Raw genomic sequence first — 25718 nt, 5'->3', positions numbered from 1 at the left:
GAGTGATGTAATTTCCACACAAACATACAGTACACAAACCTTCAAAATACAAACTATGTACATCCCCCTATAACGCATTTCACATCAACATTGATGAACATTGATGACACTCATTTTCTTTCTTGATTTGAAAAGGTAATAAATGTCTGTCACAAAAACAATATAATAACAGTGTGTGAAATAAGGCCTGTCCGACCGCCGGAGACGGTCTAGATTTCTGACGGACAGTCTAAATTTACAGCTAGCCAGCTCGATGGTCTGATAACATTTTTAGATGTTCCATACATCTGAGTAATTTCACCATATTTGGTCTGGTTAAATCCATTGTGGGCTAGTAACATTTTGAAGTTACCAGCCCTGATGTCTGGCTGGATTTTGGGCTTATTTCATACACTGGTAATAAAGATATTTTGTGGAGCAAACAATTTTCAAAACAGTTAAAGACATCACAGATTGCTATCAGTGTTAAACCTTGTGGAATCTAAAACTGTTACCATGTGTGTGACGCTCTGTAAGCTTCTCTCATCACTTCACCTCTTGCCATGAATCTAACTTACTATCACGTAGATTGTCATGAACATGTATTTTGGCCGATGTATGGTGATCAGCTAATGCTCTTAAGGTATAAAAATACCCTAACTGTCATCATCTTGCAAACATTTGTAAATAATGCTCTTTCCAAAATCAACATAGAATATCAACAGGAATTGATGCATGGGTGAATATATACTAATAAAAACAATATACTGAACATGAATATTTATAACACTCATTACAAAATCAATACAATATTAACATGAATCGATGAATGAGAAAGTGTATACTGACAAGAAAATATGTTTTTAAGGATCATGAATATCTTCCTGATATTTATATACATTTTTGTGCTCATTTTTAACTACCAAAAATATACTCAAATATTCATGATCCCCAAAAGTTTTGTTTGGAATATCTGAATACCTAGCAGTCAAAGTAATTGATAAAAAGAGTAACTGCTACACTTGAAGTACAGAAGCAATATAGCGTTACACAACAACCAACAAACCAATGTTATTCCTTGAAAATAGACATGGTAAAAGAGAAGTATATTATCACATTTTACTTTCATGTCCATTGTATTATGTATTTTCGTTCAATGAAATTGGAGATTAGCAACAGTATACATATTATTAAACCACTCACTACACCTAATGTAAAAAGCAATGTTTCCAATTTTTCCCATCATCCCATTGGCAGCCATCTTGGATTTCAAAATGGCCACCAAATTCAATAATGTGCGACCCTTTTTTCACCTTTAAGTGCTATTCTGTAGGGGTGAAACGGTACGGTCTTACCACGGTACAATACGTATTGCGGTACAAGGCCTTCGGTTCGGTTCGTTTCAGTTCGGTATATGAGATATGATCATAATGCAGAAATTTGACAACAAGAGCCAAATCTTAAATTGTTTAATAACATGGATAAAAAAATAACCACAATCTTTGTTATTTTGAATGAACAAAACTGTCATTTTATGATAGATAGAAATGCAGTACTAAAACCGAAAATACCGAATTTTTGGATTGCATTACGGTATACCGAACAGAAGGCAAACTACCGTAGTATACTGTTTCACCCCTACTATTCTGTTTCTATTTCCACTATATATTTGAAACATATATGCTGTTAAGGATTACTTGTAAATAAATCTTCATATCTGACATGGAATGATAATGGTGTTGATGACTGGAATGTATTAAGTTCATTTCACCGAAATTTAGAATTTACTAAAGGATGACAAAACTGTGTCAACTAGTGTTGCTGCCATTAAAACAATGTCAACACCAACTAGCATACTGTGTTTGAATGGGGCATCCATGTTAAACTGCGACATGGTATCTCAGTGAGCAGCACTTAAAAAATGACATTTATTTGGACTATTACAAGCAGCATGTGTTCCACAAACACACACACAAATATCACTACAAAACGTAATCATCTTCATTAAGAGCTTAAACACCATTTCCCCTCACTTTATCACAAGATCTCTTAAAATTTCGGGTTATTTGGGGTCATAATATATCACTGTTATTATTGCTAAAAATAATTCAGGTTTATAAGTTGCATCCCTGTAAGCCATTGAAAACAGCACAAAATTCATATATTGCCCAAATGGCTATAGGAAAAGCTTTTCAAAGTGGTCTTTATATTGTTTACATACCAAAGCTGGATTTCCTGAAGATACTTTGCATCAAACTTGATGAAAATTGGTCAAATGATATTCAAATTGCCCATTTAATACGTTTACGCATGAATGTGAAAAAAAGTCTAAAACAAAGATTTTTGGTCAGCTGAAAAAATTAGAAAGATACATGTTTTTGCATCCTTTGGTGATACAAATATGGTTCTTTGGTGTGGTTTCAACAAGTATGATATTTACAAGAATTACTGGAAAACATATTGTTCCAATATATTTGTGACTTTAGGCGGGGACCTTTCCGTCCTCCTTGTGGTAATGCTGCCTTCAGTGTAGATCCTTGGGCACGTGTATATGTTGTGTTGTTCTGTTGTTGTTCCACTAGTACCTGTTGTTGTTGTTGTTCTGGTTGTGTTCAAAGAACATGAAGTCCTGTTGTAGAGAAGAACAAAGGAGACGATAATTATCAAATTTTAAATTTTAAAAGATATTTAATTTAAACTTTGTTTCTTTGAAAACAGCTCAAATAATCATTATTGTTTTTCTTCCTTTTGTTTGTTTGTTTGTTTGTTTGTTCTATAACGTCACACTCAGCAATGTACCAGCTATATGATGACTGTGAAATAATTAAGTCTGAGTAATTCTGGAATTCCATTCCAATTTGGTCAGCTGCTACTTTCCAGGAACAGTAGCCAAACAACTTTAGTTTCCACCTGGGGATATCCCCTAGCTATTCATTGACTTTTTATTCATCCTCATTAATTTTCAATACATTTTGTTATGTTAGTTTGTTGTTTAAGGCGACTCTAAGCAATACTCCACCCATCTGAATGCAGCCTGTATTTAATTGAGTCTGGACTAGACAATCCAGTGATCAACAACACAAGCATCGATCTGCAATATTTGGGTTGGTTGGGTTGTTGTTTAATGCTGCAATATTCCTTCTATACGGCGATGGTCTGTAAAGATTCAAGTCTGGACCAGACAATCCAGTGATCAACAGCATGAGCATCAGGTGGGATATGATGACATGTGTCAACCAAGTCAGCGAGCCTGACCACTCAATCCTGTTTGTCGCCTCTTACGACAAGCATGGGTTGCTGAAGACCAAAGCTAACCTACGATTTCGATGGGTTCATGCCAAACTGTATGCAAGGGGCAGTAATAGGTCTTAATCCAAGACAAATCCATGTATATGAACTTACAATGAGGAACACAGCTCCCAGCATGACAGACTTCATCTTGACATCCAGGTCCATAGGAACTGCAGGACAGGAGACGGAAATATCACTCACAAAACTCAATTTATTGCACTAGCACTATGGGTCCATAATTTATGGGGGTAAAGGGTGTGATGTGAATGACCCTCAAAGTTTATGTACAAAGTAAGTGCCTCCCTTGTACATGTGTACAAAATCAATGACCCCCCCCTTCCCCAGAACAGACACCCCACTACCTCCCCACACTGACATTTGCATAGGAAAGTCTATACACTTCAGTGAGTGAGTGAGAGTATGGTTTTACTTGCCATTTTTAGCAATATTTCAGCCAGACATTTGCATAGGAAGTATACACTTCAGGCTCTAATTTGCTTCAGTGGCCAGGATAATTGACTTAGCTGACTTCTTTTATTCTGTAGTGGATGTTTTGATACAGATTCTTGTACCGATCTTGACATACTAGCGAGTTATAAAAACCTTGGTAATGATAACGTCTGGTAATGACCAGACTGGGCAGTATTCCCGCAAACGTCCCTTTGTATGACTGCTGAATTTGGGATTTAGGAAGATATCGAGGTGCCACTGTGCTAACGTTAATCAGAATATGCACTGGTTTCTATAGTGAGTGAGTTGGTTGTTACTCCACCTTTAGCAATATTCCGGCAATATCACAGTGGAGACACCAGAAATGAGGCATCACACATTGTACCCATGTGGGGAATTGAACCTGGGTCTTCGGCGTGATGAGCGGATGCTTTAACCACAAGTCAGACCCACATCTTTTACAACATAACTGGACGTATGTCATCTAATAGTGGAAATACGGTAATAATGACAGGAACTCACAGGAAACACCGAAGTTGTCAGCATCAGTGTAGGCCTCTCGGAGATATCCACCCCATTGCTTGGAGATCTTGCCGACCTGGTTCTCCCCATTGGCCGATGATACCTAAAGGAACAGTCCATGGTTTTACCAGACAGTATACTGTCGTATGTGTATAAATTGAAGCATTGACATTCAGATTACCAAAAATGTATGTGCGCTCAAATCATTAAAACAAGACATTACAGATTTCCAGTCACATATAACTTGCCAGATTTTTTTCTTCCTCAGAAATACTCAGAGTTCAGAGGTATATTTTATTTAGTTTAGAAAGTCTAAGAAATTAACTTCCGTATACCCCTCTGAGACCCTCAAGCATTATTACATTACCAGGTGGGACCAGGTGGGGACCTATTCTACACTGCAAGCATTCTCTGACAAATGGTTCCTATTCTCTGTACATTGTAAGGCTGGCTAAAAAGATTGATAATCTGAAGTACGATCGATAGGATACATTATTAATGATTATCAATATGAATATTCTGTCATTGATATCATACATAAACTTTTTTGATAAAATAAAGGATTTGTTGCTACATGTTTCACTAGTGAGTCTGGTGTCATCTTCCTGACATGAGTGCCTCCCATGTGAAAACCTGGCCTACCATGAACTCCTGGTCTTGTGTACAGCAAGGACCTTGGATGATACACCCAGGTCCAACTATGGTCAGGATAGTCTCCATGTTGGGGTCCAAGATGGCGTAGCGAGGCTCCATGCAGCTCTGCCTGTGTGGAATAGAAACAAGTGAGTGAGTGAGTGAGTGAGTGAGTGGGTGGGTGGGTGAGTGGTGAGTGAGTGAGTGAGTGAGTGAGGAGGTGAGTGAGTGGGTGAGGAGTGAGTGAGTGTGAGTGGAGTGAGTGAGTGACTGAGGAGGAGTGAGTGAGTGAGTGGAATTCAGTTCATATTAAGAACTAATGCCAATATGTACATCTATACAAAATAGCAACATAAGCTGTACCTCAAATCACATGCCTACTTCATAGTGTTTTTGGTGGGCAAGTTTTGAGATACCTATCCATCGTAAGACAATTCAGTCTAATGATCTGAAAATGTTCCTTAATGCCAAACTATAAGGCATTTGACCAATCTTTCTGTGAAACATGAAAACAAAAGCACAAATTTAATAAAAATTAACATGATTTATTCATGCATTATTTTCTACGTATTATCTTTTTTATATCTTGTTTCTTTGGAATTCAACCTTGACAGTAGTTTTTCAGTTTCATATGTCTACTGTCTAGTGCATATGTATGGTATCAATGGAACTCTGAAGAATAATGGCCGGGGTGAAACAAGTTCTAAAACACTAGAAGCTACTCACAGTTGTTTGACGTAACCGACGAGCTGTCCAACAGGTGCTTCTATACTGCACATTTGTGCACAACGGTCAGCTCCTGCACAGCAGTTGCACCCTGCACAACACTTGAACTCACGCTCCACTCGTATCACTTCCTGAACAACAGAGTCACACCAGTCATTGAATGGCTTTTAGAAAAGTTAAACATAAGGAAGGGAATTTGTGAGTAAACATTTTTGAACACCCATGAAGATCCGGGTAAGAATTGATCTTTAGTTACCCATGCTTGTCATTAGAGGAGACCAACAGGATCCGGTTATGTGTCGACACATGTCCTTGTATCCCAATTGTGTAGATCATGACAGGCTTACTGACTTGGTGGATGCATGGCATGGTATCGCAGCTACGTAGGTTGATGCTCATGCTGTTGATCACTGGATTGTCTGGTCCAGACTTACAGGCCGCCAACATATAGCTGGAATACTGCTGAGTGTGGTGTTAAACAACAACCAACCAACCAACCATCACTGGATTGTCTGGTCCAGACTTACAGGCCGCCAACATATAGCTGGAATACTGCTGAGTGTGGTGTTAAACAACAACCAACCAACCAACCATCACTGGATTGTCTGGTCCAGACTTGATCATTTACAGACTTGGTGAGTGTGGTGTCAACAACATACAAATTTGTTAGTTTCCCATTACTTTTCAACTTGCTGTGCGCATGCGCAGAGCGTGTGAAAAATATCCACTGACATGCTTCCAGATTGATCATCTGTTTATCAATAGTGTGTTCCTCTTTGTAATGTTTTTTGTTTTGTTTTTTAAAATATTCTTGCTTTAAAAAAAGACAACTAATCTCACTCAAAACAAAGTCAAATATAAACACACATTATCACCACTACAAAATAGTCAACAACAACAAAAAAGTAGCATTACAAAAAAAATTAAAATAAATTTGTGATAAATAATTGTTGATAATTTATTCACTAGTTCTACATTTAATGTTAATCACATTCATAACATTCTTATCTATTTCTATATATGTTTCTCAATAATGTGAGACCAAGGGCAGATGCAAACCAAATTGTCCCACTAAATTACAATTTTTATAATTGACTTCCAGCTGAAGCTCACCTGATTATTGTTGTCCGTTATATGCATTATGAAACCTCTCTGAGGCCCACAGCACTGTCTGGTACAAGTATCTGATTCTGAAAAATCAAAATAGTCCAATGTCTCATATCTTTATGTAATGATAAGGCCACTATATAGCTGAACTCCACCCCAAATGCGCATGCTCTAAGCGCATATAACATGATGGGCATTATTACCCCGGATAACCCAAGCTGCCTGTGAGGTGCTAGAAGGTTAATAGTCATATGACTTATCCCACCGGGTACCCATTTACTGCTGGGTGAACAGAGGCAATTTGGAACAAACTCACTTGCCAAAGGTGAGCCAATATGTGTCACATGTGCTTCATTGTGGGGCAGTACTTCAGTCCAAGAAATTAGCAGGAGTCAAGCTGCCAAACACAGTCACCCATCAAATGACTCTCTGTGCCCAACGTTGCTTAACTTCAACTGATTTGTGACCTGAGCTCTATGCAGACAACCACACACCACCACAATTTATTCAACATTTTAGCATCACTGGTTAAAACTGAAAAGACAAATATGAATAGTGATAGCCATGCCAGCTGACAGGGTGTACAAATTAACACTGATTTTAAAGATTTCAAAGAGTTTCATTTATGAAGGGTTCTATTGTGCCAATCATATTTAGCTATGAGTTTCTCATCTCAACCTTAAACAACAGGAGTGGACTGACCCAAAAATAAATAAATTAAAGTACAAAAATTGTTTTTTTTACTAAATGTGAAAATTATTTTATAAAATTTTAAAACTTTCTTGTTTCTTATTTATGGATCCACCGGTCGTATTTTTTCAAGAATAAGAAAAAGAAAAAATTTAATTTTCCCCACTCAAAAAATAAAATCCTTACGTTTTTATTGGCCAAAAATGTAAACTTACAAGAACACTTCTTTTAGAATTATTTTTTACCCCATATACACTTCATAAATTCCCAAAAGTAAAATACTTTTAGTATTTAGAAGGAATATTACTTTGATCATTTTATTTTTATCTTTTTTCCCTCCTGCCTTTAGGTTTTCTGAGGACAAAAATCCATAAAACAAGAAATAAAATTGGTCTGACCTCACTTGGTAATAGTCTTTAAATTATTTTAGGATGCAGAGTGTGTTTTACACTGCTTTTAGCATATCACGGTGGCGGACACCAGAAATGGGCTTCACACATTGTAACCGTACCGATGTGGTGGAATCAATCCTGGGTCTTCAGTGTGACGAGTGAACGCTTTAACCACTAGGCTATCCCACTGCCCCTTATGATGTACATATATCTGCTTTACCTCAGAAACAATTCATCAATAAATGTAGATAGAAAAATGTCAAGTTGACCAGTTCCTGTATAAGTGTGCTACTGAAGATAAGAAAAGTTTTTATTATTATATTATTTTACGTTGGAATGAAAATTCAGGGCAGGCAGTAGATGGGAAATGCTGAATATACAATGCGTTAGCAATGGCTATCTGTTGCTTTGTGTTTATAAAATGGATTCCCAGCAATATCACGGCGGGGGACACCAGAAATGGGCTTCACACATTGTGCCCATGTTGGGAATCGAACCTGGGTCTTCAGCGTGACGAGCGAGCGCTTTAACCACTAGGCTACACCACCAGCCCAATTCCCTGATGAGGCATCACATGGCATTGGTTACTCACGGAAAGCAAAATATTCTACACTGACCCCAAACTTGACTACTGGGGCCATTTTAACTTTGTGACTGTACTACAAGGGTGCCCCACACTACTATAGTCTCACAGTACCTGAACCACATTATTTTCCGTACTGCCTAGCCCACCTTGCAATGCTAAAGCCCTAAATGAAGCAAGTCTAGATTTCCTCAAGTTCTGAATTTCCCATCTCACTGGGGCTCCTTTTCAATTTAAATGGGTTTATTTGTTACTATGAAAATTATATATATTCAGGGACTAAGCGTTAGTCAACCCACACTGTTGCAATGGTATTTCAATAGTTGTCAGCTGTCTCTATAAGGAATGAGTGGGTTTAGTTTGATGACATTATTGGCAATTTTCCAGCAATACAACGACAGCTTCACACATTGTACCCATGTGGGGAATCAAACCTGTGTCTTTTGGTGTGACAAGCGAATGCTGTCACCACTTGGCTACCCCACCACCCTGATTGTCTCAATAGCACTGAGGTAGTTGTAAAAATTCTTTAAGGCCAGGGCCCAGTTGCACAAAGCAATCTTAGTGCTACAACTATTCATAATTCTGTTAGAGTATTAGAGTTACAATCGTGCTGGAATTAAGATGGATTTGTGCAAGTGTCCCTGGATAATTATATTCATCAATGCAATAGAAATGAATAAAGTATTGCTGATAATCTCGAAGAGGCCATTTTCCTCATCATCATCGCCACTCAAACCAAAGGATAGATTAGAGTTATCTTTCCTTTGGTTTGAGTGGCGAATCTGAAGTTGTTATAATCCTTCCTAGCAAATCATCCGAGATGATATAAAAGTGCACAAACAATGTTTTAATTATAACAAGAAGACAAAGTCATCAATATCCCCCGAAATGGCAAAATACTCTTCATGATTATGTCAAATATTTAGGTGTGTATATAGAAAAGTGGAAGGAGAGTATTGAAAGGTTTTTAAAGTTCTGCTCCAGAAAGAAGCACTATCACCAATTTCAGTATATGTCAAACTTGTTGCCATGGAAATGCCAAAAATATTTTATTCAGAAATCCAAAACTACCAAAAGGCACCAGTACACCACCAGATCTATCTATGTGCCAAGTTTGTTGAAGAAATAGTGAACGGTTTTAGAGTTCTGCTCCGGAAAAGACAAATGTGCACGGACGGACGCACGCACGGAGTCCATTTAACAGACGGAGGGGGATAACAAACTGTAAGCATTGAAAAGGTATATTTTTATGCAAGCTATCAGTGATATTTCTGTCATCAATAAATTCCTATTGATTTAGTTCTATGAAAGAATAACAGTTTTGATAGTTCAACATTTTGTCAGAAACTCACCTTCTGAAGCAAAGTAGACCTGCTGACCCAGACTGTTCCGTTATCACATACTTGTTAGCTGTCTCAAACCCAGTTATCACTGAAATCAAGTACAATAATCCTCAGTAGTCACAAACATTGATACATGTACCTAAGTATTGAACATACCTTGCTGTCTCATAGTAACGGTAATCTTGATAGATTAACTACTTTCAATTGAGACCTGCTGAGAGGTTTCACTGTTGACTCATATAGAGGCATTTTGAATTGCGTCTATTTTGTTTTTGAAGGTTTAAATGCCCACATAAAAATCATACCAATAACCTCGCATAACATGTTTAGTATTGGGGCCTACAGTTTTCCCAAATAGTGAGTGAGTGAGTCTTTACGCTGCTTTTAGCAATATTCCAGCAACATCACGGCCGGGGACACCAGAAATGGACTTCACATATTGTACCAATGTGGGGAATCAAACCCGGGTCTTCGGTGTGATGAGCCAATGCTTTAACCACTAGGCTACCGGGAATCCTCGTATTTAAGCCCTGGGCTTAATTTCGAATTTGACCCATTTCATCTAAGAAACATTTTTTCTGAAATTAAGCCCTGGGCTTAAATTCGAGAGGAGGTAAATACAACACAACTTTATTCTTTTTCACTTGTAGTGGAATGAATCTTATTCTATGAACAAATTCAATAATCTTTTCAACATAACTATTATAATTTGAGAGAACTCTTTTAAAATTCAAACTGTTGCATTGAAATCAGGCCTTCGGTCATTGATCCGCCTTTGGAAACAAAGAGTTCAATATTTTGGGGGACATCGCATTTTGGAACATTCACAAGATTTTTTAAGATCACCATAACTTTGAGAATGTACTGACTCTCAAGGATCTCCATCTGCTGCTGTACCAGGAGCTGGTCGATCTGGGTGAGGTACTCTAGTCCAGGAGGACACCCTGGGATTGCTTCAGGACGCGACATCCACTGTACGGGGGGCCTCTGACCTGGCATCACTGCAATAAAAGTCAGTTCATTCTACCCTCTTTTCAGTAGATACATTCAAACAACTCCATGTCAGCGTAACGTGGTAAACATTCTACAAGTATCTGCTTAAAGGCACATTGTTACCCATTTTCGCCTGTGTTACATATGTTGGGCATATGCACTCACTTTAGCTTCCTATTGATGCAATAAAGACATATTATCCCCTACAACTTGCCTGAGATTGATAATTGAAACTTTGAGGTGAACAGCTTCCAAACAGAGAATACTTGCTATATATGGAATGTAAACAATTCCTCCGTACATAGAAAACTGTCGGTGTTGGCCAAACTGGTTCCAATTACAAGTTGTGTGTAGGATATTTGTAAAGAGTGCTCCAAGGGACATAACTCTATGGGGTTCGCTTTTTTAGGTAATAAATTATATGGTAGCTTCCCTGAGGGCTGATAGTTAGTATTATTGAGAGAAATGCATTATTTATTTTTAGAGAAGTTTGGTGTGAAATGCCTTTAAGGTTAATAATGGAACAATCAGAGAGTAGTCTCCCTTTTCTCACTGTAATAAGCCAGACATGCTTAGACATTTGAAAAGTTTAAATTGTCATAAACATAAGCTTATAACTAAATATTTGCAATATTGTGAACAGATTCTGTTTGGATATGATGTCAAGTTTTAGTTAATCTTTATTATTCCAAAATGTACAAATAACGTTAAAGTTGAACCCTGAAACAAACACTTACTTCCTTGGGGTGGAGCACCATAGCCAGGTTGACCTCCATATCCCGGCTGACCTCCATATCCCGGCTGAACTCCATACCCTGGTTGACCTCCGTACCCTGGTTGACCTCCATATCCTGGAGGTGGGCCATAGCCAGGTTGACCTGGGGGTGGGCCATAGCCAGGTTGACCTGTGGATGGGCCATAGCCAGGTTGACCTGGCAACTGTCCAGGAGCACCTGTAAAATAAACGGGAACTGACAATTCCTTAAAAAAAGAACATAAATATAAATAAAGGGAACACAAGGTATTTGAGAATTCTTAATTGCTACCGTTTATACTCCATGACACAAACACAACAGCTGGGAAACACTGAAACAGCAACAAGCTTTGCTTTGTATTTAATGAGCTAACGCTTTAACCACTAGGTTACCCCACCGCCCATCAACATATATTCCGGCAGTATACCATAGTATCTCATAGATAAGACGACCCCCTTCTACAGACATTTTCTTTGGGTCCTCAAAATTCGGCTTATAGACGGTAATATACGGTATATCACGGCAGAGGACACCAGAAATGGGTTTCACACATTGTACCCAATTATTGTGGGGAATCGAACCCAGGTCTTCAGAGAATGCTATAACCACTAGGCTACCCTACACCTCAAGTTATATGATGACACTGTTAAGTCCCTACCATATTACTCCAGTGATCGATAGCGGGAGCATCAATCCACTCCATCAGGGCACGATGACATGCAGTCACCCAAATTACTGTATATTACCGTATATCACCGTATATTACCGTATATTACCATAGATAAGCCTAATTTAGAGGACCAGTAGCCTGATGTCTTGTGGTCTGGTTGACAGCAATTGGGATCCCATCGCGGGGGGTTGGCTTATGTACGAAACATACCGTTTTGATACTGATTTTAAGGGTCAAGTTAGGGGGGTCGGCTTATCTATGAGGTCAGTATTATACAGTACATTATTGCTATTGTGTCAACCAAGTCAGTGAGCCTGACCACACGATCTCGTTAGTCGCCTCTTAAGACAAGCATAGTCACCTTCTGTGACAAGCATGGGTTGCTGAAGACCTATTCTGCCCCGGATCTCCACGGATTAACTAGGGCTGTAACGATCCATCGAACTATTGATGGATTGCAATTGTTGAGTCTCCAATAGCAATTAATCGATGGTAGAAACAAAAAACTATTGATGCATCGATAGTATGTGTGACTATCGATAGTTTAGTAATTGACTTCCGTTGATAAATGGGCAGCGCAAGATACAGGAAGTACCAGATTCGTTCACTTTGATTTAGTGTTTTCCGCTCTGTTACCTCTTTAACAAACTTGATCTTGGTTTCAAGTTTCTTGTCAGTTATCAAAAGAGACCGAAACTACTTCAGCTTGCTCTTATTTCATATAACTATACATTCATTTGGGAAATGACTTCAAATGAGACAATTCAAGGGAAAAACAAGAATAAAATTGTGTCCAGGGACACGGATGCCCCTGCTGCTGTAGGAAGAGTTCCCTACACTCTGTGTGCTCTGGTGATTAACTTCTACTAAATAAATACCACGGTTGATTATAAAATAAATATATCCAAAGTGTCCAAGGTAAATACTTATTTGTAAATGTATGTCACAATGAACTTACCACAGTACAATTAAACCTATATCATGAAGGTTCATGGTACAAGGGTAAATAAACTAGCAATAGCAATATCAGTGTGGAGGCAAGTGAAAGCAATAGATTGCTGTAGAAGCTAAAGTGGTAAGTTATGGCATATTCTGGAACATATTCAATATGGCAGGTTAAAAGTTAACTGTTCCATGACAAGATATTATTGCATACCCCATACTGTTTATCTGTTTAAGTCCATAATTCTTTCCATGGAGTTGAGATATTAAAAACTGAGCAACTGAGAGTTTTAGTCATAAACCAATACAAAACAAGTTTGCAATTTATGTCAGGTATATTGATGGTAAACTCTATGGGTGAACCTGTTTCTATACAGTATACTGGACTTTGTTATGACTGAATTGAACAGTGAAAAATATACTGTTTATTAGCTAATCATATAAATTGCAACACAACACTAAACAACAAAATCTTTGCAAAAGAAATCTTGCTTTTTTTATTCACACAAAGAAATATGACACTAAAACTTTCATGACTCCCAAATAATAAAAATGACTCCCAAAAATTAACACTGTGAGTCACCAAGACTCCCATTTTCCAAAGTCTGTGTAAAACCCTGTTATGTACGAAACATACCGTTTTGATACTGATTTTAAGGGTCAAGTTAGGGGGGTCGACTTATCTATGAGATTGGCTTATCTATGGTATTATACAGTACGTTATTGCCTTTACGACCAGCACTAGAGAACTAGTGGTGGGCCGATTAATTGAAATAATCGAAGATTGGTTGCAGTGACTAAACGACCAAGCAATAGATCATGTTTTCTAATAATCGAACACAAACAATTCTGGAACACTTTTTGCATTAACAATATTTTTCACAAGGTTGGTTTTGTAAGTTACATTTCGTAACCACTACAAGCTTGTTCCAAGTCATGATTGAATTTATCTTAAAGACTCAAGGAATTTTATGTTCCTAACATACTAGTTAAGTAGTAATTCTTTCAAGATGTGAAATTTGCCACCAAAACAACCCCCAAAGAACTACATGTTTTTTCATTATGTAATTTTTTTCATTAACAAAAAAACAAACAAACAAAAAACAGGAAAATCTCATAATTGACGCTAACCAATTATTTTCGATGATTGATCGGTTGTAATGAAACAATCATCAATTATGAAGTTTTGACCAATTCCCAGCACTATAGAGAACAAGGGCTGTAACAATCCATCGAACTATCCATGAATTGCAATTGTTGAGTCTCAAATAGCAATTAATCGATGGTAGAAACAAAAAACTATTGATGCATCAATAGTATGTGTGACTATTGATACATTAGTAATTGACTTCTGTTGATAAATGTGCAGCGCAAGATACAGGAAGTACCAGATTCGTTCACTTTGATTTAGTGTTATCCGCCCCTGTTACCTCTTTAACAAACTTGATCTTGGTTTCAAGTTTCTTGTCAGTTATTAAAAGAGACTGAAACTACTTCAGCTTGTTCTGTTTTCATATAAACTATACATTCATTTGGGAAATGACTTCAAATGAGATAATTCAAGGGAAAAAAAACTATTGCAATTGTATTGCAATAGTTGGTCACAACAGACTATCGCTATCGCAATAGTTTCCCCCTCAATAGTCACCCCTATAGAGAACTATCCTCACAGACTCCCCTTGGGGCTGTACAGTGTACTAGCAAACAAGGATAAGTTGAGCACCGACCTGACAATTGACCTGTATCAGCATGTATGAGTGCTGCCCACTGGCACTTAACATTGTGAGTGAAGGGGCCCCAGGTTGCCCATCATCAAGTGTAGTGTGACTTGCTACACCTACGTGAGAGTCTTATGAGCAAGGCGTGTGCAGCTATGCACAGAATCAATTCCATCGTCATGCAATGCACGTGCACTAGCCTACATCTGCTCTACCTTTCACAAACCAAATGGGTTTGCTCATTACCGTGCACCGCCACCGCCTACTTCTCGTAAACACATTATCTGCGCTGGTCCAACTTATCCTTGTTTGCCAGTAAATAATTACATGCACCTACTACGTATGCCTACAAGCAGGTTACTCACCATTGTATGCTCCCTGCTGTGGCTGCATGGAAATTGGGGGCTGCTGGTTCATTTTGTCTGAAAAACAGGAATCATGAAAGTATATGGCTTGTCAATATCCACAGATTAAATGTATCCACTTTATTATTTTGTTACTTGTTATCTGAAAATAATGAGGCTTCCATTTATCTGAAAATATAAATGCAATGGAGCTCCCAATAAAGGGTGGTCTCTACTGCATCCTCCACCTTAAAATTGTACATCCCTTCCAAACACCAGAATCCTATATTGCTGATTCTACACCCCACGACACAGCCTAATGAACAGTGAGTGAGTGAGTGAGTGAGTGAGTGAGTGAGTGAGTGAGTGAGTGAGTGAGTGAGTGAGTGAGTGAGTGAGTGAGTGAGTGAGTGAGTGAGTGAGTGAGTGAGTGAGTGAGTGAGTGAGTGAGTGAGTGAGGATTTTATACCACTTTTAGCAACATCACGGCAGGGGACACTTGAATTGGGCCTTTGGCATGAAGAGCAAATGATTTAACCACCATGCTGCCCAGCCATCCTCTTAAAGGAAATAAATACTGGTGATATTATTAAATAAGAGCCAGTGAAGGAAGGAAACATGATCATATAGTTGTCGCATACATTGGCCCTACATTATCTGACTCATATCATGTCATTACGCTGACCTGAAAGCTAAATATTGACGTTACATGATATGTGATAAAAGCATCTTCAGGCAATTGCTTCATTATTTATTGAATCCTGCCTCTGACAGCAATTACATGATTTCAATGTAGGAGAAAAATCATTAAAATTTACACACATTTTTTTGCCAACACTAACCACAAGAGTTTTTCTATCAGTGTTTTTCAAACCAGTATCAACAACACAAATATAATAACTTGTGTTGGATGATTTGTTGCAGTATCTGGGTAATCACATGGATTCAGTGGAATTCATTGTTAGAGTTTGGTCCCTTGGGCATGCCATGATTGTTTGAAGCCCAGTGTGTTTCAAGCTGAGTCAGCACAATACCTGGGCTTGTGGGTGGTTCCATGAAACACCAGAGACCTTCGTCACTTCAAGCTTTCCTTCCACATGAAACTGTGATATAAGGGACCGTTCATAATTTATGGCTAGGGGGGTGATGATGATTTTAAAGGGGTCACCCATTTTGTTCTGGGGAGGTAGGGGGGTCATCAATTAAAAAATTGTACACATGTTTATTGGGGGTTTGCAATTTTGTATATAAAAATATTTTAAAATTATGCTTAAAAATATGGGAAGGGGAGGGGGAGTCATTGATTTTGTACATAAATTTTAGGGGGTCATTCACATTGTACAGGCTTCTCCATAAATATCATCATCAACCCCCATATCACAATCAAAATGTGCAATGCACCTCTTCTTTACACAAAGAAGGTGGTTCCCAAATTTGAAAACAATCCAACCAATAGTCTCCGATGGAGAGACAGACAGACATAATTCCTTGGTATAACTACATACCAACCCCTGACTTTTTTAGGTTGGGGATAAAAAAATTCCCTCCTGAGAAATCAAATAATTGCTTCATATCACAAAACATGCACTGCAATTGTGTTGATACTATGTAACACTGGCAACTCATGCAAATGTCATTCGAAAGGGATAAACTTTATATGCAGGGCTGCACGGTATTACTGGTATAGCGGTAAACCGCAATACAAAATTGTAGCAACTACGTATCGCGATACACCTCTGATGTACCGGTATACTGACCAATAACAATTGTTCAATTTTAACTCACATTAAACTGATCTTGTTCATCTTTTTACCGAGGCCATGTTGTCACTGTGATGGATCTGCACGAACAAACCGTCAGCTTCAGCGTAACGCGAGTAACAAGCTTACGATGTTACCTCCCTTGATTTGTTTGGAAATGGAGGATGGGGAACATGCAGAATTCGAGGTTGGCTCTAACAAACGTACTATGGTCGATATATTGTGCCCTTTCAGATTAAAAAAGCGGAAATCGAATGAAAAAGTGGAAGAAAACGCTGCTAAGTGTTTACATTCTCCTCTTTCTGAATAGAAATTTGAAATAAGTATCAGCATACACTCTGGCAATCCAAAATGTGTTCCTTTATCTGGTGCTTGTGTTCAGAAAATTGGGCTTGTGCTGAAACTGTATTTTTTAACTTATAAATTTAGTATAGTCTGAGGTAGAGGGATTTTAGTTTTGACTCTTTTGAGTCATAAATTACTGTTAAATTACTGAGTTTTAAAATAAAAATAAAAACGGAAGAATGTTCTGGTTTTTCCTTTCTTAACTTTGAAAGAAGCCATACAATGCACAATGGTTACTCACATGTTCTGTGATTTAATTGGAACGTAAAAGAATATTACAAAGTGGACAGATCTCAATAACTATTCTTTCGCAATATATATTGCAATACATATTGCAGTGCAGTAGAGAGTATCACAATATATCGCTATACGAAATTTTCAGCAATATACAGCCCTAATTACATGCAGGTGTTTGGAGTACTTATGGAATACATGATGACCATTATTTCATTCGGACCGACATCTGTAAAATACAAAATTTATCGGTACTTCTCCGGAGTGCTCTCTCTCCACGTGAACTGACTGATTGATTGAAACACCAAACCTGCAACGACCACATACAGGAGTACAATGACATCAGACTGGAATAGAATGATGTCACGCTGGAATAACTGGTTTGAAAACTGGCAAAGAATAGGGAGTGAGAGTGTGTGGGAATGAGGAAGGAAGGATGGGGAAAAGAGGAAAGTATTAAAAGTAACATGTGACATCACGCCAGTAAAAAAATATGGATATGAACTTTATGGATAACAACTTATTTATTACAAGGGTGCGAAATTTCGATACAGATTTGAAATTCCTGCGTTCCTGCTTGACAACAGTGCAAGAATCTGTAATGAAATGTCCGTTTTCGTAATAAAGCATTTATTATCCATGAAGTTTGTCTGTTTTGTACTTCACAGCTTCCAAAATGACACTCAAAAAAGTAAGCTTCAGTGTGCACGAAATCAACCTTGATGTTGTTTGAGGTAAATAGGTTCGGCAGGATAAATAGACCATGCTGGCCTTATCACATTTACGATCAGTGAATACGACCTAAAGCGTGTATACACCAACTCAGTACACAAGCTCCAATGTGTGATAAGGAAGTGATCCTGCTTGATTATTGTGTTTGATATGTACATGTACGAGCAAGACGGCCATTAACAGGTGCTTGTGTACACATAACCTCCAGCTTCAAAGCTGGATTGTATTTTGATTTTGATATTTCTCTCCCTATGATAACCATAACACTATGATAACATGCTACAGAAGTTCTGCGAGTGGGTGAGTGAGTGAGTGCATGAGTAGGCGAGTTTGTGGTGAGTGAGTGAGTGAGGGAGGGAGTGGGTAGGTAAGAGGGTGGGTGAGTGAGTGGGTGAGTAGGTGAGTGGGTTTTGAGTGGGTGAGTCAGTGAGTGAGTCAGTGAGGGGCACATGTGAAATGGGCACACTTTTACCCTTGTGGGGACCTGGGTGCTTAGGCTAGATTGAGTGAGAGAGTGAGTTTACTTTTACGCCGCACTCAGCAATATTGCAGCTATATGGTGGAGGTCTGTAAATAATCGAGTCTGGACCAGACAATACAGTGATCAACAACATGAGTATCAATCTGCGCCATTGGGAACCGATGACATGTGTCAACCAGATCAGCGAGCCTGACCACCCAATCCCGTTAGTAGCCTCTTACGACCAGCATGGGCTACTGAAGATCAATTCTAACCCGGATCTTCATGGGTATGGCAGCTTAGACCATTAGACCAACATGCTGTTCATAAGAATCAGAATTACAAAATATGTCTTGTTTTCAGTCAGGAAAACATCTTTGGTTGGTGGTTTAAAACATCAATATTAGCCAATCAGAAATCAGTTTTCTTGAACCTGGCTCCCCTTGCCTTATACTAGTGACTTTCATTCCAGATGCTTTGAGAAACTTCAACCCGAAGCCGAAATCAGCACAAAAAAACTAGCGAATGTCTACTTGACAGCCACAATTGTATGGCAGTACAAACCTCTCCCATTTCAAATAATTATCCAACGAGGCAAGAGACACACAGAAACTGTTATCAAAATACCTCTTGACCTTCCGGAGTGTGCATAAGTAGACACCACATTCCATCGGTCACTTTACCAGTCTCTCCCACTTGACCGATACAAGGTCATTTACCAGGGTTTGTTATGGGAAGTTCTCAGATCTTTAGTTAATCAGTAAGCAGATATAAGATTAGTTTCTTAAAGACGATATAAACATGTAGTCCCCTTGATAGTCCTTATGTCTCTCTCCCCGACCGCGTCATACCAAAAGACGTTAAAATATGGTACTTGTTGGTCCCTGTCTGGCGCTCGGCATTAATGGGTACAACAAGGACTGGTCGGCTCAGAGTCAGTATAATGTGTCTGAGTGGGGTATTCATGCTTCACTGCGGCATGGTATCTCAGTGGGCTAGCACTATAAAACGAGCTTCAGTCTGGGCTAGTACAAGCAGCCGCACATACACATACACACGCATGCACGTCGTCATATGATCGAAATATTCTCAAGCACGACGTTAAACCCAATTTCACCTCACTTCACCTTATCTCTCTGATACTTAATGTCACGTCTTTCCGTTTCTTAAAAATGTCCATGCTTCTATCAACGCAAGAAATGTCCATCCAGTGCATACATACATGCAGAATGGACACAGAAATGTACTTTGCAATAATAATGAAACGCACAATAATGTTAACTGTACCAAATTCCTGCCAAGAAATATAATGTTCCTGTATTATATACAATATTCTTAGCACCAAATTCTTGCAAACAAATATAAAGCTCCTGTCATTAAAATAATATTCATTGTACCAAATTCCTGCCAGGAAATATAAGGTTCCTGTATTATATACAATATTCTTAGCACCAAATTCTTGCAAACAAATATAAAGCTGCTGTCATTAAAATAATATTCATTGTACCAAATTCCTGCCAGGAATTATAATGTTCCTGTATTATATATAATATTCTTTGTGCCAAATTCTTGCAAACAAATATAAAGCTCCTGTCATTAAAATAATATTCATTGTACCAAATTCCTGCCAGGAAATATAATGTTCCTGTATTATATACAATATTCTTAGCACCAAATTCCTGCCAGGAAATAAAATGCTCCTGTCAATAAAATAATATTCATTATAATGAATTCCTGCCAGGAAATATAAGGTTCCTGTATTATATACAATATTCTTAGCACCAAATTCTTGCCAGGAAATAAAATGCTCCTGTCAATAAAATAATATTCATTATAATGAATTCCTGCCAGGGAAATATAAGGTTCCTGTATTATATACAATATTCTTAGCACCAAATTCTTGCAAACAAATATAAAGCTCCTGTCATTAAAATAATATTCATTGTACCAAATTCCTGCCAGGAATTATAATGTTCCTGTATTATATATAATATTCTTTGTGCCAAATTCTTGCAAACAAATATCAAGCTGCTGTCATTAAAATGATATTCATTGTACCAAATTCCTGCCAGGAAATATAAGGTTCCTGTATTATATACAATATTCTTAGCACTAAATTCTTGCAAACAAATATAACGAATCCTGTCATTAAAATAATATTCTTTGTACCAAATTCCTGCCAGGAATTATAATGTTCCTGTATTAAATATAATATTCTTTGTGCCAAATTCTTGCAAACAAATATAAAGCTGCTGTCATTAAAATAATATTCATTGTACCAAATTCCTGCCAGGAATTATAATGTTCCTGTATTAAATATAATATTCTTTGTGCCAAATTCTTGCAAACAAATATAAAGCTCCTGTCATTAAAATAATATTCATTGTACCAAATTCCTGCCAGGAAATATAATGTTCCTGTATTATATATAATATTCTTTGTGCCAAATTCTTGCAAAGGAAATAAAAAGCTCCTGTCAATAAAATAATATTCATTATAATGAATTCCTGCCAGGAAATATAATGTTCCTGTATTATATATAATATTCTTTGTGCCAAATTCTTGCAAACAAATATCAAGCTGCTGTCATTAAAATAATATTCATTGTACCAAATTCCTGCCAGGAATTATAATGTTCCTGTATTAAATATAATATTCTTTGTGCCAAATTCTTGCAAACAAATATAAAGCTGCTGTCATTAAAATAATATTCATTGTACCAAATTCCTGCCAGGAAATATAAGGTTCCTGTATTATATACAATATTCTTAGTGCCAAATTCTTGCAAACAAATATAAAGCTTGTTGTCATTAAAATAAACAAATATAAAGCTATTAAAATAATATTCATTGTACCAAATTCCTGCCAGGAATTATAATGTTCCTGTATTATATATAATATTCTTTGTGCCAAATTCTTGCAAACAAATATAAAGCTCCTATCATTAAAATAATATTAATTGTTCCAAATTCCTGCCAGGAAATATAAGGTTCCTGTATTATATACAATATTCTTAGCACCAAATTCTTGCAAACAAATATAAAGTTCTTGTCATTAAAATAATATTCATTGTACCAAATTCCTGCCAGGAAAAATAAGGTTCCTGTATTATATATAATATTCTTTGTGCCAAATTCTTGCAAACAAATACAGAGTTTTTGTAATTAAAATATATTATATGTATCAAATTCAACCAAGAAATACATAGTCCTTGTGAATAAAATAAACACAAACATTCTACACCAGTTCAATACTGACAGGACCGTCATATGTCCTGTAGGACCCTTGTATTGTAGGTTAAGGCAAAACCCTGACCTCTTATACACGTCAGCCTGTTTGCGAAAGATACCCCATTTTCTTTTGCAACATTTTTTTGTTGAACAGTAACCTGAGATGACGCCTAAAAATAGCCTCTCTGACTAACAAACTTACAAATATTTAAAGTGCAAGATAAGATTTCACTTCATAAATCAGGGGTTGAAAAATTTTCAAAACTCCACTGGACACAGGTCCAGTAAACTTTCAAAATCCACTTCACCAAATATTAATTTCACTTGACCACAATTAATAATTTGGTTTCTTTTGCAAATAATCTTTATCAATTGGTAGCAATTGCATTTTTATTTCATCAAAACATATATCAAAATGTTTCTGTAGTTTGTCATTACTGTACCACAGTAAAGTTGAATGTGGATATTTACTTGACCGACCGGAGAATTCCACTTGACCCGGGCATCGGGCAATGGTATTTTTCAACCCCTGTAAATATACAGACAAACCATCTCCCAATAATATCATTTTGTATATCACTTACAGCTAAAGGTATGTATGACATGTACGAGGTTAAAATCATTCCGATGTAAACGGATTACGAAAGAGGAAGTGAGTGATTCACTTTAGCCATTGATAAACTTATTATGCAATAAGAAATGAATCATGTGGCTAGAAATTATCTATAAAATAATGTGGAACCAAGAACCTTTTCTACCTTGCGCAATATCTCAGGGTCTTGCATACTTACATTCAATTTGGGCCGATTGCGACACTGTCGTAATCATGATGTAAAATAGAATGAGGTGGTGTAGAGGAATGACCCTCTCCCATTTTGAAATATACTAATCATGCTGGTGTATTCAACATATAAAAATCATATACCTGACAATCAAACCAAAAAACAATTTTACAAATCATCTAAATATTAAACAAAGGTCTTCAATCCGCTTCCCCAAATAGCTGTAATATTATACTGTTTGCTCAGTGTTTTACATGAAGAGTTATGCATACAATCATGGAGTTTGATAATGGGAGTAAGAGGGTTCCTGCATCCACATCACATATTGGGTTACATTATCAGATGCACATTAGAGTTTCATCTGTTGCCCATGGGGAGGGGTGGGGTGGGTGGTGGGTGGGGTGGGGTGGTTAAAGCGTTCGAACGTCAAGCCAAGGACCCGGGTTCGATTCCCCAGATCCGTACAATGTGTGAAGCCCATTTCTGGTGTCCCCTGCCGTGGTATTTCTGGATTATTGCTAAAAGCGACATGAAACTAAACTCACTCACTCACTGTTACCCAGGGCGACATTAAACACTAAGTGCACTCATGTGTTTTTTGTGTATTCATATTAGTGCTACCACCGTCTTGTCATCTGCCGTCAGATGAGTGGTTCTTTTGAATTTTCATTTATCAGCATTACTGATACATATTCAGTTGTGTCGAAGTTGAAGGTACGGTTGACGCGCTCTCCCACGGTTGACACAACCACAAAAGGTTGACTATAGGGAATATCCGGGGACCAAGCTTTTACTTCGAGACATCAGTACCGCATATTACGGTAGATAAACCGATGTTACCGATAAGCCGGGGTCCTGACATTACCTTTAAAATTAGAATCAAAATGGACCTTTGTCCATCTTTTCGTCCTGATCAGTCATCAGATGTAGTGACAACAAAATATTGAATTACGCCAGTTAATCCTGTTGTTACACTATCTCGTAAGAAACATGTTCTCTGCATATCTGGAGTCATGTTTGCATAATCTAGTTCATTAATGTTACTCAAAATGACAAAACAGATTAATATAAGATTTATATTAACAGCAGTGAAGTCATGTGTCCCTCCGATACTTATAAATTCAGTCTACATTATTCACAGCAATCACTATCATATCACGTCTACTCACACCTGGAAATGAAGTGTAGTTGACAGAAAATGGGTACATCCTCAAACTTCAGCTTATCTACAGTCATATATGGTAAGTTCCTGACATCAGATTTCAACAAAACAGTGGTTGACTGTATATATTATAAAACTGATGTTACAGGGACAAACATTATTTTTAATAACTTTAATAATACTTGCTGTGACAGCTAAATGACAAAGTCTAAGCCATCTTTAAAAATTAATATAACATTATTTATTGAATATCACAAAGTCCAGGCCTCAATTATATATCAATAAAACATATTCATATGTTCCCAAAATATTTGATGTGATTATTGTCATCAGATCATATTCGCTAAGGCAGCCATTAATGACAAAGTCGAGGGAATCTTTATACACTAATATTGATATCCTTACAGAATACTTCATGTGATATTGTAATTCTAAAAATTTCAAAAGCAGAGTTGTCTTTTTCTGAAATGAATCTATATCTCACCTCCAGCCCCTCCAGGGGCTTTGTTGTCAGCCATTGTGAAAACAAATGTTGTATAAATCCAAAGTAACAGAGACAATGCTTATAACGCCCAGTCTCTAGCTCTACTGTACGTGCAAGACTAGTGCTATGTGTGTCGGGCAGATAAATCAGGGTTGTACATTGCGCAATGTACGTTATCTGACAGCTGACGTAGTGCTTGTTTATGGGTAAGTCACGCTGGTGTTTTGCCTGTCAATGGACTTGCATGTGTCATTGATATATTTGGATTTGAAACCATGGGTTTTTTACCATAGGAAAAGACATGGTTATTGGGAACATATTATGTGGTCCCTTTATATTAATACCTATGATCATGAATGTATCTAGATACACTATCTGACCTAGATCTGACTGTGGACATAACTGAGACTGTCAGTGGTGTCCATTTACAATCCACCAAACCTGGCCACTGCCCAACGGAGGGGCATCTCAAAAGTTAAATAACAAAATTCACTTACAAAATATGCTCCCATTATTATAACAACAGGGTCTTGTGTCCGTTATTGTGAGTGAGTGAGTGAGTGAGTGAGTTTAGTTTAACGCTGCTTTTAGCAATATTCCAGCAATATCACGGCGGGGGACACCAGAAATGGGCTTCACACATTGTACCCATGTGGGGAATCGGACCCGGATCTTCGGCATGATGAGCGAACGCTTTAACTACAAGGCTACCCAGCTCCAGGTATATGAAAGCTCAAAGAGATCCAGGTGTTAACCGCTTTGGTAAAGGTTAACAGGAATATTTAAAGGTTTTCAAGTAATGCGTACTACTGCCATTTCAGGCAAAAGACATAGTTGTAGCTATGGAAATTTTAAAATTTCATTTTGTAAAGATCCCAAACTATTGAAAGACACCAGCCGACCACTAGACCAATATTGCTGCCAAATGAAGAAATATTGTAACTTTTCTAAGATGTGCTCTGGAAAGGAGAACTACCCCAGTTTTCACTGTATATAAGCTGTAGCTACAAAAACTTACAAAAATTTCCCAAACATAATCAGAAGGCACAAGTTCACCACTAAACCTGTCTTCGAGCAAAGTTTGGTCAAAAGATATTTGGGGCGGTGGGGTAGCCTAGTGGTTAAAGCATTCGCTTATCACGCTGATGATCCGAGTTCGATTCCCCACATGGGTACAATGTGTGAAGCCCATTTCTGGTGTCCCCAGCATGATATTGCTGGAATATTGCTAAAAGCGGCGTAAAACTAAACTCACTCACTCACTCAAAAGATATTCATGCCATATCTAGTCAGAGTCAAAGTTATTGCCATGGAAACTGGAACTGTTAATTTAAAAAAACAAAACAAGCTATGAAATGACACCAGTCCACCACTAGATCCAACTGTGA

At 37.6% G+C, this 25718-nt stretch overlaps 1 protein-coding gene across 1 annotated transcript; it reads right to left on the bottom strand.

Moving 5' to 3' along the window:
- Positions 1-1471: 1471 nt before the first annotated feature.
- Positions 1472-24481, bottom strand: LOC124271400 (phospholipid scramblase 2-like). The gene is given in 12 exon segments (XM_046706542.1): positions 1472-2608; positions 3382-3440; positions 4243-4345; positions 4885-5005; positions 5602-5732; positions 6715-6791; positions 9729-9768; positions 9770-9807; positions 10589-10720; positions 11450-11665; positions 15163-15219; positions 24331-24481. Coding segments are annotated over 12 exon segments (1059 nt in total). The 5' UTR covers positions 24365-24481; the 3' UTR covers positions 1472-2557.
- Positions 24482-25718: the final 1237 nt, after the last annotated feature.

The sequence above is a fragment of the Haliotis rubra genome, unplaced genomic scaffold, assembly GCF_003918875.1.
Source record: "Haliotis rubra isolate DU_JTF1 unplaced genomic scaffold, ASM391887v1 Scf16, whole genome shotgun sequence".
In the NCBI taxonomy this organism is placed as follows: domain Eukaryota; kingdom Metazoa; phylum Mollusca; class Gastropoda; order Lepetellida; family Haliotidae; genus Haliotis; species Haliotis rubra.
Note: the sequence above shows the minus strand (reverse complement) of the source record. Positions and strands in the feature narration are given on the sequence as shown.